Below are 17,975 nucleotides of genomic sequence, written 5' to 3'. Positions count from 1 at the left end.
CCAGCATGGTCTCCAGACATTGCCATAAAGACCCTGTGCGGACAAAATCACCCCCAGTTGAGAACCACTGACACAGTCTAAAAGCCAGACTTTTAGACTAAAGATCTTCCCTGAAACCCTCCCAGACTTGTTGGAAGTGCTAGCCTCTCCCTCAGAATGCAAAACTACATCAGTTGGACCTCTCTGGTTCCTCCTTAATCATTTTCTAACTTTCTTACAAACTGGAAGTCCTCTGCCCCCACTTGTAAACTCATGCACACGCATCCGTGTATACACACACACACACACACACACACACACACACACAATTTTAGTTTCCTTTCGGACCGGGAACACGTTGAAGAGGAGAAAGTTATGCTTTTTAATTTGAGGCCCTTTTAAATTTCATGGGCACCCCTAATGGTACACAAATGTTCCCTAGAGGAAGCTGCCCCTAGGTCATACCCCACCCCCCTTCCACTCTAGCGTATGTTATTAACTTATCTGGTTGACTGGAATAGAACACAAACGAGCTCGATTTCATGTGGAGAAGGCCGCCCCAAGGTGAAGGCCTCAGCAAGAGTTCCTGGAGAGCAAGCGAGCGCCAGGACCTTCATCGACCATGACAGAGAACACGGTTTATCTTCAAATGTGGCGTGTGAAGAGGGAATTTTGAAAATATATTTTAAACAACCAATATACATGCTCCAACTTCTAATGGTACAAAGAGAATAAGAGGCTTAGAGTGAGAATTAACTCTTTCCCACTCTCCCTCATCACCCAGTAACCTTCCCTGGAAGGTACATTATCAGCTTCTTGGGTGTCCTTTGAAGAGAGAATCTAGGCACTCCCAAGAATCAAAATATGAGTGGAAACAACCCGAATGTCCATCATGAGATGACTGGATAAACAAAATGTGACACAGCCATACAATGGACTATTAGCCATAAAGGAATAAGGTTCTGACACATGCTACAACATGGATGAAGCTTGAAAACATTATGCTAAGTGAACGAAGCCAGTCACAAAAGACCACATACTGTAAGATTCCTTTTATATGAAGTGTCCGCAATAGGCAAATCCATAGAAACACAAAGTTTCAGATGTTGTCAGAGGTCGGGGGACGTGGTAATGCGATTGACTGCTAATGGGTGATGGCTTTCTTTTGGGGGGTGATGAAAATGTCTAGAATCAGTGGTGAGACTTGCACAATCTTATGAATATACTAAAAACCACTAAATTTTCAAAAAAGCTTTGTGAATATATATTTTTATCTGCCGTTATATGTTTTCTCTCTAAGCACCATCTTCTTTCGGTATTGTTACATGAATTCTGTAATTCTGTTTTCTTTGCATCAACGTAATCTGTGGAAGTCATCATTCATTCAGAGAGTCCCCCTTCCCCAAAATAAATAATAAACCATTTTGGGGAAAGAATAAAGGTACAGTCTTTGCTCTTTATACAAATCCCACATTATGCCATAACAATTTTGTACCTTGCCTCTGTCACTTTCCAACTATCATGGAGATGATTCTTTATCAGGACCTATCAAGCTGTGACATTCTTCTACCAGCTGGGTAGTATGTCATTATATGCACACATGTATGTAAACCACTAGGTCTCAACTGGCGGCAATGTGGTGGCCTCCCTGCCCAAAATGCACAACTGGCAATAACACCTGGAGACATTTTTTCTTGTCGCCACTGGAGGTAAGGGGATGCTATCGGTATCTGGTGAGAAGGGGATGGGATGCAGCGGAAAAACCTACAATGCACAGATCCCCGCAGCAAAGAATGATCCACCCAAAATGTCAATAGCGCCAAGGGTGAGAAACCTTGATTTAAACAGACCACGATTCATGAAAATTTAAATTATTTATAATATCTGCTTTTATAAATAACGTTGCATAATATTCCACCTTCCAGACATACAAAAATTTCCTCACATATGATCTCCACATATATAATCATTTCCCTTTTATTTTGGATACTTACTTTGTTCCTTTTTTTCTTTTTTTGACTTTTTAATATTGCACTGGAAGAAACATTCGTATAACAAGCCTCTGTTCTTATGTTGGTTTTGTTTTTGTTTTTTTCAGGAAATTATTAGACTCCTAGAAGTAGGATAACTGGATTAAAGGAGAAGAACTTTTTGCCCTGGAATTATAAGGGGTCTTATTGCTACTATGAATGGGACTGCCCCCCCCCATCATATCTGGCCATTGCCTTTGGGCAGGAAAGTGGGTGATTTTTGCATAGTTATTTTCTATCCAGCCATTTAATAAGAGGTGGTTTGTTTTTGGTTTTTTTTTTTGGCGGTACAGGGGCCTCTCACTGTTGCGGCCTCTCCCGTTGCAGAGCACAGACTCCGGACGCGCAGGCTCAGCGGCCATAGCTCACGGGCCCAGCCGCTCCGCGGCTTGTGGGATCTTCCCGGACCGGGGCACAAACCTGCGTCCCCTGCATCGGCAGGTGGACTCTCAACCACTGTGCCACCAGGGAAGCCCAATAAGAGGTTTTGATTGACATTCTTAGCATGGTGGTGCCGAGGGGTGTCCTGGGGGTGAGGATGGCTTTAGCTTCCTTCCTATAATCTGTTAGCGTCACCCCCAATTCACGCCAAATAAATGTATATGCTAAAATCCATATGCTGCACTGTAGCGGGAACTTCAGAACAAGTCCTGTGCCCTCCAACGTGCTCCAATCACATCACCACCCACAGCTGGATGCAGCCACCGTGGGGTTTCATTTTATTAGCATATTACCTACAAATAAATAATTTGTCCTCCTCCCTTCCAACAGCTCTCTTATTAATAGCGTCAAAGCTTCCAGAAGCATATTCAATCGTGGTGGTGCTGGTAGACATTCTCATCTTTTTTTCTCACAGTGACAGGAACGTGTCAATACCTCCATGTTAGAGATGAAAGAGGATGTTCCTTGAACAGCAGTCTTTCTGATGCTCAGAAAATATCCTTCTTTCCTACTTTTCCTAGAGTATTTTTTTCTTTCCAGAATGGATTTTTTTAAATGTTATGTTTTTATAATTAAATTTATTTACTTATTTATTTTTGGCTGTGTTGGGTCTTCTTTGCTTTGCACAGGCTTTCTCTACTTGCGGCGAGCAGGGGCTACTCTTCGTTGCGGTGCATGGGCTCCTCATTGCGGTGGCTTCTCTTGTTGTGGAGCACGGGCTCTAAGTGCACAGGCTTCAGTAGTTGTGGCTCGCGGACTCAGTAGTTGTGGCACACAGGCTATAGAGCACAGGCTCAGTAGTTGTGATGCACAGGCTTAGTCACTCCACGGCATGTGGGATCTTCCTGGACCAGGGCTCGAACCCGCGGCCCCTGCATTGGCAGGCGGATTCTTAACCACTGCACCAGCGAAGTCCCTCCAGAATGGATTTTGAATTCAATCAAGCTTTTTTTTTCCCCCCAGCTTTGATTCAACGATGGTATGGCCTGAGTTTGAAAGTGCAACGCAAACTAGAAAAAACAGGCCGCGTGGGAGACGGGAGGTTTGGGTCCAGTTTTAAGTTTTAGGTGTGAATCAACAGAACCCTACCCTTCCTCTAGAGGTATTGTTCAGAGGTTGCATGCAAATGCTGCTGGCTGCCAACCAGTAAATGCTAGCCTGGCTTTTCTGATGGGCACACCCTTGGAAACAGAGCGGGTTTGTTCTCCCGAACAAGAACCTGCTGAGGCTTGTGGTGAAAAACTTGATAAAACATTTCTATGCCCAACTAAGGACAGAATGGAGCAGACCATCCTAAAACATTCCCGCGAAGCAGGCAGGACGGTTCCTCCTAACCGTTCTTCAATTGAAGCAGAAATGATCAACCACGTTGGTTTCCCCAGGACAGAGGGGTTCCTAGGAAAATGGGCCTTTCAGTGCTAACACCTGCAAAGTCCTGAGGCTATAATTTAAAGGATGATTTTGAAAGGTACAAAATGGTAGATGAAGTGTTCATCAACAGTGTGTGAACTTGAAGCACTTCTCTTTCAGGCAAAATTAAACTTGGGCAGGGCGTGGATTAAAAAGGAAGAGTGTTGCACATTTTTTCAGATGGTTCTTTGTTCTGAGCATATAGAGTTGCCCTAAACAAATCAAGATATCAGGCCTGACCAGAAACAGGTAACTGCAAAATCATTCCACCCTTTACCACTTGGCCTTTCAAAACAATGCTCCCCGGAGTCCAAACTACAGGCAGGAAATATTGCCTGCATTTTCCCCTTTGTCTTGGTACCACCAGCTGTGCCTCCTCCAGGGCCTTCCTTCTTCCTCAACTTTTATGCAAGTTTTTAACAGAATATATTTCGCTATCTAAACCGAAGAGTTAAGTTTTAGGAAATGATTAGCCACTAACTCAGTAAAATCAGGTTCTTGTTCCCAGCTCATAGAGTTATATTTCTTGGATAAAGAAGATGTGGTACATATATACAACGGAATACTACTCAGCCATAAAGAAGAATGAAATAATGACATTTGCAGTAACATGGATAGACCTAGAGATTAGCATACTAAGTGAAGTAAGTCAGGAAGAGAAAGGCAAATACCATATGATATCACTTATATGTGGAATCTAAAATATGACACAACTGAACTTATCTATGAAACAGAAACAGACTCACAGATATAGAAAACAGACTTGTGGTTGCCAAGGTGGGGGTGGGGGAGGGATGGATTGGGAGTTTGGGATTAGCAGATGCAAACTACTATATATAGGATGGATAAACAACAAGCACCTACTGTATAGCACAGGGAACTATATTCAATATCCTGTGATAAACCACAATGGAAGAGAAAATGAAAAAGTATATATATATATATATATAGACACACACATATATATATAACTGAATCACTTTGCTGTACAGCAGAAATTAACACAACATTGTAAATCAACTATACTTCAATTAAAAAATAGTATTTCTGGTTTGGAGGGTCATCTAGATAAGTGACTCCTAGGTTGAGTTGGCACCTGAGGTTCCAGGTGATACCACTGCTGGTTCACGGATCACACTTGGGGTAATAAGAATTTTGCAGGATAATATTCTCCACATTTGTTTGATCATGTATCACTATTAGTTTAAAAAATGTGAGCAGGGACTAAACAACATATATTTAGTTCTATTTTATATTCATGTGTTAGTCCAGCATAATTTCAGTTTTCTTTAAAAATATAAACATGAGTTCTAATATTTTATTTCAGCACAGCACTGACTCATCTCGCACAAAGCCTATTTTGAGGACCATTTATCTTGATAACATACCCATTATGTTAACATGCAGTGCATGCTTGTATTTCTCCAGGCATAAGAAAATCACTGATCCAGGGGACCTATTCCATCTTTGCATAAGGAATTGTTAAAAAGGGCTTCCTTCTATTGGGTTGTATCTATGCTTTGTAACTAAAGGTCTACCTTTGGGGGCGTGCAAAACAAGCCAAATCCTTGTTAACACTATTTCAACTCCTATCACTGAAAAGGGCCTGATTTCCTTAATATGCAAAGAGCATTTATAAAGCAATAAGAACAATACCACCAACCCAACAGAACAAAATAGGCCAAGAATATAAACATGTATGGTAAAAAAGATTCTTAAAAATGCAAAGAACGGCTTCCCTGGCGGCACAGTGGTTAAGAATCTGACTGCCAATGCAGGGAACACGGGTTCAAGCCCTGGTCCGGGAAGATCCCACAGGCCACGGAGCAACTAAGCCCGTGCACCACAACTACTGAGCCTGTGCTCTAGAGCCTGCGAGCCACAACTACTGAGTCCACAGGCCACAACTATTGAAGCCCGCACGCCTAGAGCCTGTGCTCCACAACAAGACAAGCCACTGCAACGAGAAGCCCATGCACCGCAACAAAGAGTAGCCCCCGCTCACCACAACTAGAGAAAGCCCACGCACAGCAACGAAGACCCAATGCAGCCAAAAATGAAAGAAAAGATATCCAACCTTGCTCAGATAAGAAAAATTCAAATTAAAACTGATTAAGCATTATTTTTCACTTGTCAAAATGGCAAAGATAAAGAAAAGTTGGGTAAATATATTGTGTTGGTGATGCTGAAGGAAAACAAGTACCCTCATATATTGCTCTGGTAATGTCAACTGGTACAATTTCATGGCAGATGCTTAATGAAGCCTTCAAAGATTAGTCTTTTTTTAAATATTGGGAAAATGTTAACAGTATAATGTTAGGAAATAAAAAAAGACACAAAACATATACAGCATACCAGAAAAAAAAGTACTGGAAGAACAATAGCGATGCCTATTTCTGGATGGTAAGATAACAGGTGATTCTAACTCTGTTCTTTATACTAATTAGCATTTTCAAAATTTACAACAAGCCTGTAGAAAATGCTCCAGGGAGGAGGTGAGGAGAGCCCAGAAGTGCACCTGGTTTTGAACTGCAGACTATTAAAGTTCACAGTAAGAGACAGCTGGGTCCTTAGCTTACCTACACTCCTGCGGGAAACTGGTACAGTCGATTCTAGTTATTTACAGTAGCGATGTTCTATAAAGTTGCCATGATCACTGAATGAGCCAACACTGAACCTCTGCTCCTGGGGAAATAAAGGGTTACGTTCCTGCGAGCCTCAAGTCACAACCAAGAATCAATACGTAACCTCCTGTTATGTGTGCTTCTGTTTAAAGACACCTTACTGAATATATATCACTGATTCATTAACACTGAACTCACGGCCAGCAGCAGTATAACTCACGCCTGAAAGAAGCGTCTCTGACACACGTATTTTCTCCATGAGGCCCCTCACAGCCTTCTTGCACTTAGGATCACGGGACAGCACTTAAAACAGCGAGATCACCAACAAAAAGCACAAAAATGTGGCACTAAATAGACCTCAAGAAGGACACCTGTTTGCAGTATGAGAGCTGAAACAAGAAGGCAGAGCATCGTCTTGATGACCCTCAGCTGAGAGCATGTGCACATTGGGCTGCTCTGCGCATGCCCGCCAATGACGGCGCAAGCACCACAGTTACAAACACATTTAGTGAGTAGGTGAATTCATGAATACAGAATCTACAGATGATGAGGGCTGGCTATAGTTACAATTACACTCTTCAGGAAAATGCTTTACTCAAAAGTAAAGAGCCGAAAATCGATATTCTACAGCTGGACCCCTTCCCAGAGTAGTTTAACACTGAGCACTGTACAATTTATAAATTGTAACTTAGAAAGGAAATTAGGGACTTCCCTGGAGCGGGTTTGATCCCTGCTCAGAGAACTAAGATGCCGCACGCAGCGTGGTGTGGCAAAAAAAAAAAGAAAGAAAGGAAATTAAAATTTCTTTCAATAATGGAAAGGAAAGCAACGTGTTTCATCATTCATTTTATTTAATATATTTGTCGTCTTCAGCAGAAGCCTTCTCTTTTTACTATTCAATTAAATTCAGCCAGGAGTGACTGAGAATCTCCACCAGGAGAACATGGAGATAGGCGGGATGATGTGAGCTGAAGAAACTTACAGTCCTCTTGGGTGTGGGAGGGGGAGGTTGAGGCAATTCCTCATTTTAATACAAAACAGAATATGATCAAGGCCACCATAAAGATCTAACATGTATGAGTGGAAAAATCTAATGCTACGGCGGCCAAACGAAGGAGAAAGGGTATCCTCTCAGGACTGTCTGGAAAACATGATGGAGACAGTAATATCTGAAAAGATCTTGAAGGATTAGTAAAATGGTAGCTGGAGCTGTGGGATGGAGTGGTGAGAATGTCCTGATACCAGAGGCAGAAGAGCAGTCAGAACTCAGCATGAGTGTAGGCGAGGTGAAAGGCATGCCTTCCATTACTGCTGTAAAGCAAGGCACAGTGGCCCCGAAGTGGTCACAGAGAAGAGAACCGGAAGGCAAATGGCTAAGTGACAAATGGAAACCAGTCCAATGACCTTAATCCTTCATACTGTTTCCAGAAGCTTCTATGCTTATTCTATTTTCACACTGCAGAGGTTAACTCTTTACCTGTCCATCTTTTACATCCTTAACTAAACCCCATACTGGAGGCAAGCAGGGGTCATGCCTCCTTCTTCATTAGCCTCCCCTTCCTCTGCCTCTGCCCAGTTCCCCCAACACACAAACACACACATCCCAACATACAAAAGATCACCTGACACCATGCTTCATGTCACCAGACATCAATAAATATTTGCTCGTTCAGTAATGGACTTGACAAACACACTAAGCCCTGGTCTGTTTCCTTAGAATACAGGTTTTCCTCAGAGAGCAGGTGACTGAACTTGGCTGGGAACTGTCCCTGCATCTTTCCCCACAATATCTGTGTGTGTGGAGAATGGGAATCTTTGAAAGGGCCCCAATATTATATTACACATTCTTATTTTCTCACTGAACTAAAACTGAAAATAAGTGTTCAGCAGAATCTATAAACTTTACAGTCAAATTTGTAAATGTATATTATTTGGCCTTAAAATTCTAATTTTTAGGCCACGTTCTGTTTCGGCCCCTTGATTCTATAACTCCTTAGAACTGAGTTAAACACTAACAGTGTTCTTGGATTGTCTTTTGGGGTGTAAAATATTATACTACATGAGATTAAACATTTCTGAAAATTCTTGAAGAGAAGCAGGTTTTCATATAAAAGTATTTTAATCACATCTTAAATTGTTTCTTCTACCTCCAATAAATTATTTTAATTATATAAATACTTTAAGAAGCCAATTCTTGCCTTTTTTAACTGCTCAGACAGGAATATATCCAGTGGCACAAATTCAAACGAATTCAAAGAAGATTAAACACAGTAAATATTTAAATTTGAATATATTTCATGTAAAATAGATATTACAATTCTGTTAACCAGTCTATAGCCAGTAACTTATAAATTAATTTTTGCCTATTATTCATTGCTCTTAAATTTGAATTTTCTATTAGAAGTGATTACTAATTTTAAGAACAGAGGTAAATTTTAAAATACACAATTTTATGGTCAAATTCTTTTACTTACTATTTCAAAACCTCGGTGCGGGTGATCAGGAAATCCACCTGGTCTACCGCCTTTAAATTCATCAAACAGTAAAAATGGATCCAGATGTTTTAACTGAAAAAAAAAAAAATCCAGCAGATTAGATGTGCCTTTTAAGCCACGCTACTCGGGGCTACATTCAAGAAGAGATCTAGCAAACCTAATTAAAAATGATTTGGCTAATGAGCAATTCTTTGCAATGCTAGTTGCTTTCAGGCAAGAACTCCTTACACACACACACACACACACACACACACACAAACACGGATTCACTAAGTTAAACAGTTGACATTTTATGAGAAGTGGACAATTTATGATTGTCTAAGATCTAAATAGTCAAGCACAATTGAGATACAGTCTACATATAAACAGATTCATCACAGGGGAACAGACTAGAACACCAATTACTGTGCTGTGATGATAAATGCTCTGGAGAAAGACAACACATAGGAGCGTAGGGTGGGATCAGGGAAGGTTCTACCAGGGAGGTGTCACTTGAGCTGGGTCTTGAAGTACATGTAGAAGTTAATCAAGAAGTGGGAGAAGGAAGAATATTCTAAATGAAAGGGCAGTGAAGCAGCTCGGCAAACTTGAAAAACTGCGAGGAAACTACTGAAGCAAAAGATGCACATGGATTTATGATGAGAGATGGGCTGAGGATACAGGCCAAATCTTAAAGAAGTTTGGGTTTTATCCTGAAGGTGATGGGTTTTCATCAGGTTGACACGATCAGATCTAGAAAGACCACCCTAGCATACATGTGGAAGATGGTCTGGAAAAGGAAGAGACGTGAGGCAAAGAATATTCAGAAGGTGATTTCAACAGGACAAAGGCCAGGACTAAGGCAATGGCAGTAGTGATGGAGAACAGGAAGAAGAAAGAGCATGAGATCCCTCCCAAATTTCTAGCTATGGGGCCTGGGAGGACAGTAGGGCCATCCAGAAGCACAAGAAACATAACAGAAGCAGCAGCCTTGAAGTAGTCAAGGTGACTTCATTCTAGGTCACGTTGAGTTTGAGATATGTATATAAATATTTATATAAATAGAACTATGAATATTCAGCGTCCAGTATATTGTGCAAAAGCTAGATGGCAACTGAAGATAAATCTTTGAGCCCAAATTAGAGGTAGAACAGATTTGGCTGTCATCAGCATATCTTTATGTTCATCTTGGTTATTCTTGGCCATTTGTTAGTCTACACAAATTTTAGAAAACTTAAAAACATATACAAACAAAAATGTTAGACTTTTGATTGGACTTGCTTTGAATCTATGGATCAATTTGGGAAGAAATGACATTTATATAATACTGAGTTTTCCTACTCATAAACACAGTTATCTCTATTTATTCAGGTCTTTGAAAATGTCTTTCAATAGGATTTATAATTTTCTCCATACAGATTTTGCATATATTAAACATTTTTTCTAACATACTTTTATAGCATTGTAAATAGTATTTTCATTGAGGTATAATTGACATATAACATTATATTAGTTTCAGATGTGGATGGTAATTTTTTTTTTTTTTTTTTTTTTTTTTTGTGGTATGTGGGCCTCTCACTGCTGTGGCCTCTCCCGTTGCGGAGCACAGGCTCCAGACGCGCAGGCTCAGCGGCCATGGCTCACGGGCCCAGCCGCTCTGCAGCATGTGGGATCCTCCCGGACCGGGGCACGAACCCGTGTCCCCTGCATCGGCAGGCGGACTCTCAACCACTGCACCACCAGGGAAGCCCCGAAGGTAATGATTTGATATTTGTAAATACTGCAAAATGATCACCACACTAAGTCTAATTACCATCTGTCACTACACAAAGGTACTCTCTTAGCAACTTTCAGATATGCACTACCATAACCTGTTGAATTTCTATGTACTAACAACAAACTATTAGAGAAATTAAAAAAACAATCCCATTTACAACTGCATCAAAAAGAATAAAATTCCTAGGAATAAATTATCCAAGGAGGTGAAAGACCTATACACTAAAAACTGTAAGACACTGATGAAACAAAGTGCAGATGACACAAATAAAAGGAAATACATTCTGTGCTCATGTCCTGAAAGAATTAATATTGTTAAAATGCCTATATTACCCAAAGCATTCAATACAATCCCTATTAAAATCCCAATAACATTCTTCATAGAAATAAAACAAACAATCCTAAAGTGTGTACGGAACCACATAAGACCCTGAATAGAACCAACCTGGAGGCATCATGCTCCCTGACTTCAAACTATATCACAAAGCTACAGGAATGTGTAAACAGCATTTTTAACTAATGTTTTTGAACAGTCTGCTGCTGGCGATTAGAAATGTGAATAGAGGGACTTCCCTGGTGGTAAGTGGTTAAGACTCCGTGCTTTCACTGCAGGGGGCATGGGTTCAATCCCTGGTTGGGGAACTAAGACCCTGCAAGCCACGCGGTGCAGCCAAAAAATGTTAAAAAAAAAAAAAAAAAGAAACGTGAATACAAAGGCGATTTTGAACACTGCTCTTATTAATTTTAATAATTCATCTGTAGCTTCTTTTGGGTTTTCTTTGCAGACATTCATATCACCAGTATATTTATCAATAAGCTTTTGGCCAATAGTTCACAAAGTAATTTTTGCTTGCATTAGATTAAAGCTGAGGCAGGCTGCCATTTCTCTGGGTTTTGCTGGGCCAGGCTGGCCTCTACATGTCTTCTCATTCTGGGTCCCAAGATGAAACAGTGGCCACTCTCTAGGACGTGCTGTTCTCATAGCCAAGGGCAGGAGCCAAATGGTGCACAATCCCAGTTACATGTCCCATTGGTCAAAGCACGTGACGTGGTCGAGCCCAAAGGCAGACAGGAGGGCACTTAAACCGACCCTGTGGACTCATGGGTAACGCACCCAAAAGTGGGTGGGAGTGTATAATCTATTACAGGGAGGGAGTGAATATTTGGGAGTAATATTCCAACCAACAGCCATCAGCAAATAACTCTTTTCCGCCCTTTATTTTCAACCCTTATACTTTCTATTTCTTTTTCTGTCTTCTTTCAAGCTGGCCCCTCTGCAAGGATGCTGAGTAGAATAGATGGTAATAGGCAACCTTGCCTAGTCCCTAATGTTACACAGATTGCTTTTTAAAGTTTCACTGGTAAGCAGGTTGTTTAATGTGGGTTTTCTGTAGATTCCTGTCATAAGGTTAAGGAATTTCCCTTTTATTTCTAGTTTACTGATTTTTTCTTTAGCATAAATGGATGCTGACTTCCCGTAAATGCGCTTTCTGCACTGATTGAGACATTATATATTTTTTCTCCTTTAATCTCTTAGTGTTGGTAAGTTATATAAATAGATTGTCTAACATTAAACCAAATTTGCCTTCTTCAGACAATCCAAACTTGGTAATGACATAATACCTTTTTATACATTGCTGTATTTGGTTGGTTAATATTTTGCTTATGAGTCCTGCAAAAATGTTTCTAAATGAGATGCAATTATCCCTTCATTTGCTGTCCTTGCCTGGTCTTGATAGCAAGGTAACAGGACTTCATAACGGGATTTGAGGACCCCTGGAGCTTCATCTCCTGGAGAGTTCGTGTATTAGTGGAATTATCTGTACCTTAAATATCTGGTAAAATCTGTCTGTAACATCTGGACCTGTTGCTTTGTAATAAACTTTCAAAATCCTGATTCGATTACCCTACTAGCTATGAAACTATTCAGATTTCCTATTTTTTCTTTCTTTCTCATTGTTTTTAGACTCTAAGAATTGCTCTAACTTCCTGTCAGCTCAGCTAATTAATTTTTAGGTTATTTGTTTGTTTGCTTCTTTGTTTCAGGGTATCTACTCTGTCCTATTGCTGGAAATGAAGGTACCAAACCCTCCCTGTCTCTTGTCTTGACTCTTATTTTCACTTTCTGTGGAAAAAATATGCATACACACTTGCACACACATATGTATATACACACATATAACACATATAGTACATACACACACACGCACACAAATTCAACAAGTTACTACAAGTTTTTTAGCCTAATCAAGTCTCAATTACCTCACTTTAAAATACGGGCTGTAAGCCATATATAGCTGGGCCACTTTGTAACCCATCTTAGCCCAGTGTTTCATCCAGTCCAATATTTAAAAGTAACTGGAAAACAATTCAAATATCTATTGAATTCTCTCAAAAATGCCAAAAGGGGCTTCGGCTTAAAGATTTCAAATCAGCCCTCCTCCTCTCCAATAAATGTCTCCAATATTTCCATCATCTCTCACTCTAACCCTTCAAATCTCCTCCAACCATGTGGAGGCAGCTCTTCCCTTTTCTCCTTCTCCCCCTCACCTTCTGAACTTATTCTTTTCTCTCCCACCAGTAATTCTCTGTTCTTTCCAGTGAAAATCAGATCTCAGATCCTCTCGGTCTCATCCTGTCTCTCATAATTCCATTTCAGCTCAGTGAAAGCCCAGGAATGGAACTGGGGTTGGGAGGAGGAGAGGCTGAAAATTCTCATACCTTATTATACACTGCTTCTTCTCACAGGATAATACACAGCTTGAAGGCCTGGAGACAATGAATGGAGAACACCTGGTCCAGTGCCTAAAGCGGGGCAGGTTCTACATATATGGGTGGATCTGTTACATTGTACCAGTTCCATAAATCTCTGAGACACAACTACTTGCCAAACAAAGGGTCTAGAGCCTCAAGATGGCTTTTTACTTCTACATTATTGTGGTTCTATGGTATTAAAATGTGGGTAAAGATGAGATCAAGAGATGTGCATTGCTTCTTGGGATCAGTTTCCTATGAGCAAATATGTCCTGCTGTTAACTAAATCATGAAAAGAAGAGGTTCCCTCTTTCCAGTACTACCCTCATCACCATCTGCCACTTAGAGACCAGTAGGTATTCATTGTTTGGGAAGTCCTATTTGTGACATCTGGATCGCATATCCAACCCTTCTGTCACCAGTCCATGACATATGGACACACACACAAAGAAAGGCAGCACAAGAAGCCTGCAGAAGCCAGGGGGCTGGATGTGGTGAAAGTCAGAGGGATGAACTGTTTATCTGGCTAAAGGATGGGGCACGTGTGTTAAGAGACACTCTTCCTCCGACAAGCGAGAGTATCTGCATCAGACCGTTGTCCTAAAGTGTTATTTGCAGGTTAGGTATTAGCCCTCACCCAAGTTCCTCACGTTCTCTAAACAGTCAGCATGTATCCAAGAACACGTTCTAGAGAGACACCTGTTATCTGCAAGACAAGCTCTGAGATATATAAGAACTCTGACTTTTTTAAATGTCTTGACTTGGTCCCCAGCTCATTAAACTGATGATCTTGCAAAGTTTTTGAACGATATGAGAATTTCCTTTCCTTCAAACACTTCCAAATCTTTTAGCTGCCACCTTCCGTTGGCAGCTTCCAAGCTATTTCTTTGGATCTCTTGAGAAGGCCAGTTGAAACCTGTCGCCACCACCCCTCTGGCCTGTGGTGCTCCTTTAACAAAGCTCCAGCAGCCTGGCATTTTATTGAAGTCAGGAAGCACCAGAAGTGACTGCCAGGAATATCACTTCCTTGGGGACAGGGCCAACGTTATGCTTTTCTATGATGCTCCACTGAATCTAGAATAATTCTGTGTACACAGAAGGTACTGCACCAACATCCCAAGTGGTACTTGGGCTAGGTCCCTAGCTTCCCTTGTAGGTAGGTGTGGTCATATGACCAAATCTGGCTAATAAGAGGAACTGGGTGGGACTTTTAGGGAAATCCCTTATAAAAGGAGATAGACAGCTGGCATATATCGTTTTGCCTTTCCCCTCTTCCTCCTTTCTGCCCCCAAGGGCAAATGGTTGCTACTGCCCTGAGAGCGTCTTGGACCATAACGTGATACAGTAAGAATGCAGTAAGAAGGATGAACTAAGACAGAATGAGCATGGGTCTCTGGTAAGTGTGAAGCTTCCAGGCCCACCCTGGACCACCTACTTTTGGATTTTCAGAAGAGAAACACAAATCCTTACATACATAAACCACTGGTTTCAGAGGATGCTTTCTGTTATATACAACTGAGCCTAATCTAACTGATATAAGGGCAATAATGCCTGTTTTTTACATTATTTTTTCTTCTTTTAAATTGTTGTCTCCGGAGAGGACGCCCCCAACCCTCCCAACACCTGACAAAAGGCCAGGCTACATCAAGATAATATGGTAGCAAAAAAAGGCAGAGGCCCCTCAAAGGTAGACTCCAACACCTCAGACTATCCCCTGGGCCTAACTCAGCCTCTAGACTGGAGCCTCAGGGTAACAATGAGAAGGTAGAAGGAAACTGCCAACACATAGTCCAGACTGAGATCGAAATATGGCCTTGAATGGACTTGACCTGTGACTCTACGCTCCTCTACCTTGACTCAAGGTCTAGAGACACTGCTAATGGAGAGCGCCACCTACAGGTCCTGCATCAACTAGGACCAAGGTGGTTTGATATTAAGAAACTCTTATAATTTTAACTGTGATAATGGGATTACAGTTATATTTTTTAAGTAAAAACTGAAATATTTCTGAATGAAATGAAATGATTCACTTCAAAATACTTTGACGGAAGAAATGGATGGGGACCAAGATTGGAAACAAGACTACCCATGAGTTGATCACTGTGGATGCTGGGTACCTGGAGAGTCATTATACTATTTTCTACTTTTCTACGTTAGAAATTCTTCCTAATAAAAAACATACACAGGCATACCTTGTTTTACTGCACTTAGAGGTATTGCGCTTTGCAGATATTGTGGTTTTTACAAATTGAAGGTTTGTGGCAGCCCTGCGTCAAGTGTCTATCGGTGGCATTTTTCCAACAGCGTTTGCTCACTTTGTATCTCTGTGTCACACTTTGGTAATTCTCACAATATTTCACACTTTTCCACTGTTATTCTATTCGTTATGGTGATCTGTGATCAGTGATTTTTGACGTTACCACTACAACTCACTGAAGGCTCAGATAACAGTTCACATTTTTTAGCAATAAAGTATTTTTTTAATTAAGGTGTGTACATTGTTTTTTTGGACACAATGCTATTGCACACTTAGTAGACTACAGTATAGTTTAAACATAAGTAACTTCTGTATGCACTGAGAAACCAAGATAATCACGTGACCTGCTTTACTGCAATATTCGCTTTATTGCAGTGGCCTGGAACGGAACCCGCAACATCTCTGAGGTGTCACTGCATGACAGTGGTCCAAGGAAAATCCCATCAGCAAGGACTGTCCGGTGGAAGGGGAAGTGTGGCACAGAGGCAAATGCAGGTGACGGGTGGGTTTCCCTCCTGCTGGGAACACAGAGGAACCACCCGCCAACATCATGCTGTGCAATCATTTCACTTCCAGCTTGGGGCTGTCCCGGCCCACACACAATTCTTTTTTTTTTTTTTGCGGTACATGGGCCTCTCACTGTTGTGGCCTCTCCCGTTGCGGAGCACAGGCTCCGGACGCAAAGGCTCAGCGGCCATGGCTCACGGGCCCAGCCCCTCCAAGGCATGTGGGATCTTCCCGGACCGGGGCACGAACCCGTGTCCCCTGCATCGGCAGGCGGACTCTCAACCACTGCGCCACCAGGGAAGCCCCATACACAATTTTAATGGAAGGTGCCAGCCAGCCCAACTCCATCTTGTTTGCCATTCATCACCGAAAGAGCACTGTGAATTCCTCCACTTCCACATTTACAGTCACAGGGAACGTGTCACCTAGGGTCACTAACATCAAACACTGTTGTAAATTCTACACTAAAATAGCTCTGGGCTCCAGGTTTTTTATGAGATTTTATTTTCTCCTGACAGAGCCTTGGTGCAAAAAGTTTGAAAAGTAACCACCTTGAAGTGAGAGTGACGCGTTCCTTCCCTGTTGATGGGAGGGTTGGGGTCCATCTTTCTGGCAAGCTGGCGGTGTGCGGAGTGCTAACAAATAGTGTAACAATCTAAATGGTCAAATGCAGGGCCAGCATCATCAGAAAGTCTACAAACAACAAATGCTGGCGAGGGTGTGGAGAGAAGGGAGCCCTCCTGCACTGCTGCTGGCAATGTAAGCTGGTGCAGCCACTGTGCAGAACAGTGTGGGGTTCCTCAGAAAACTAAAAACAGAGTTGCCATAAATGTCCCTCGACAGATGAATGGATAAAGATGTGGTACATACATACAATGGAATATTACTCGGCCATGAAAAAGAATGAAATAATGCCATTTGCAGCAACATGGATGGACCTAGAGATGATCATACTCAGTGAAGTAAGTCAGACCAAGAAAGACAAATATCATATGATACCACTTACACGTGGAATCTAAAATATGACACAAATGAACCTGTCTATGAAACAGAAACAGACTCACGGACATAGTTAACACACTGGTGGTTGCCAAGGGGGAGGAGGTCGGGGTTAGCAGATTAAGGTTTTATATATACGGAATGGATAAACAACAAGGTCCTACAACACAGCACAGGGGACTATATTCAATATCCTATGATAAACCATAATGGAAAAGAATATAAAAAAATATATATATATATACACGTATGTATAACTGAATCGCTTTGCTGTAGAGCAGTAATTAACATATTGTAAATCAACTATACCTCGATAAAAATTTTTTTTAAATAAAAAATGTAGGGCCAGGAGTAAGAGAATAATGGTATGCTCATACACTGGAATATGTCATAACTACTTAAATGGTGTTTATGAAGAATTTATAATAACATGGGAAGTCCTTTTGCTACCCTCTTAAATGAAAAAACTAAGGACACAAAATTCTTTATTCTGTACAACTAAAATATTTAACTATACACAGACAAAAGGAAACACCCTTTGTCTTAACAGTGATTAAACCAGAGTGATGGCGTTAGGAATGATTCCTATCCATTTATTTTTCTTTAGGGTAGAGGCACACCTGGGGCGTGGCAGATCCTCGGACTCTCAACCACTGCGCCACCAGGGAAGCCCAGCCAGGGACTCTTAACTGGGAACCATGGATAGAATTCAGGTAAACTTGGC

At 41.3% G+C, this 17,975-nt stretch overlaps 1 protein-coding gene across 1 annotated transcript in view; it reads right to left on the bottom strand.

Moving 5' to 3' along the window:
- Positions 1 to 17,975, bottom strand: part of PIR (pirin) — a 97,678-nt gene that overhangs the window by 72,221 nt on the left and 7,482 nt on the right. Inside the window, exon 3 of the mRNA XM_024744130.1 lies at positions 8,959 to 9,051. Coding sequence (XP_024599898.1) covers positions 8,959 to 9,051 — 93 coding nt within the window. The remainder of the gene's footprint in view (positions 1 to 8,958; positions 9,052 to 17,975) is intronic.

Source organism: Neophocaena asiaeorientalis, unplaced genomic scaffold (genome assembly GCF_003031525.2).
Source record: "Neophocaena asiaeorientalis asiaeorientalis breed wild unplaced genomic scaffold, Neophocaena_asiaeorientalis_V1.1 scaffold882, whole genome shotgun sequence".
Classification (NCBI taxonomy): domain Eukaryota; kingdom Metazoa; phylum Chordata; class Mammalia; order Artiodactyla; family Phocoenidae; genus Neophocaena; species Neophocaena asiaeorientalis.
Note: the sequence above shows the minus strand (reverse complement) of the source record. Positions and strands in the feature narration are given on the sequence as shown.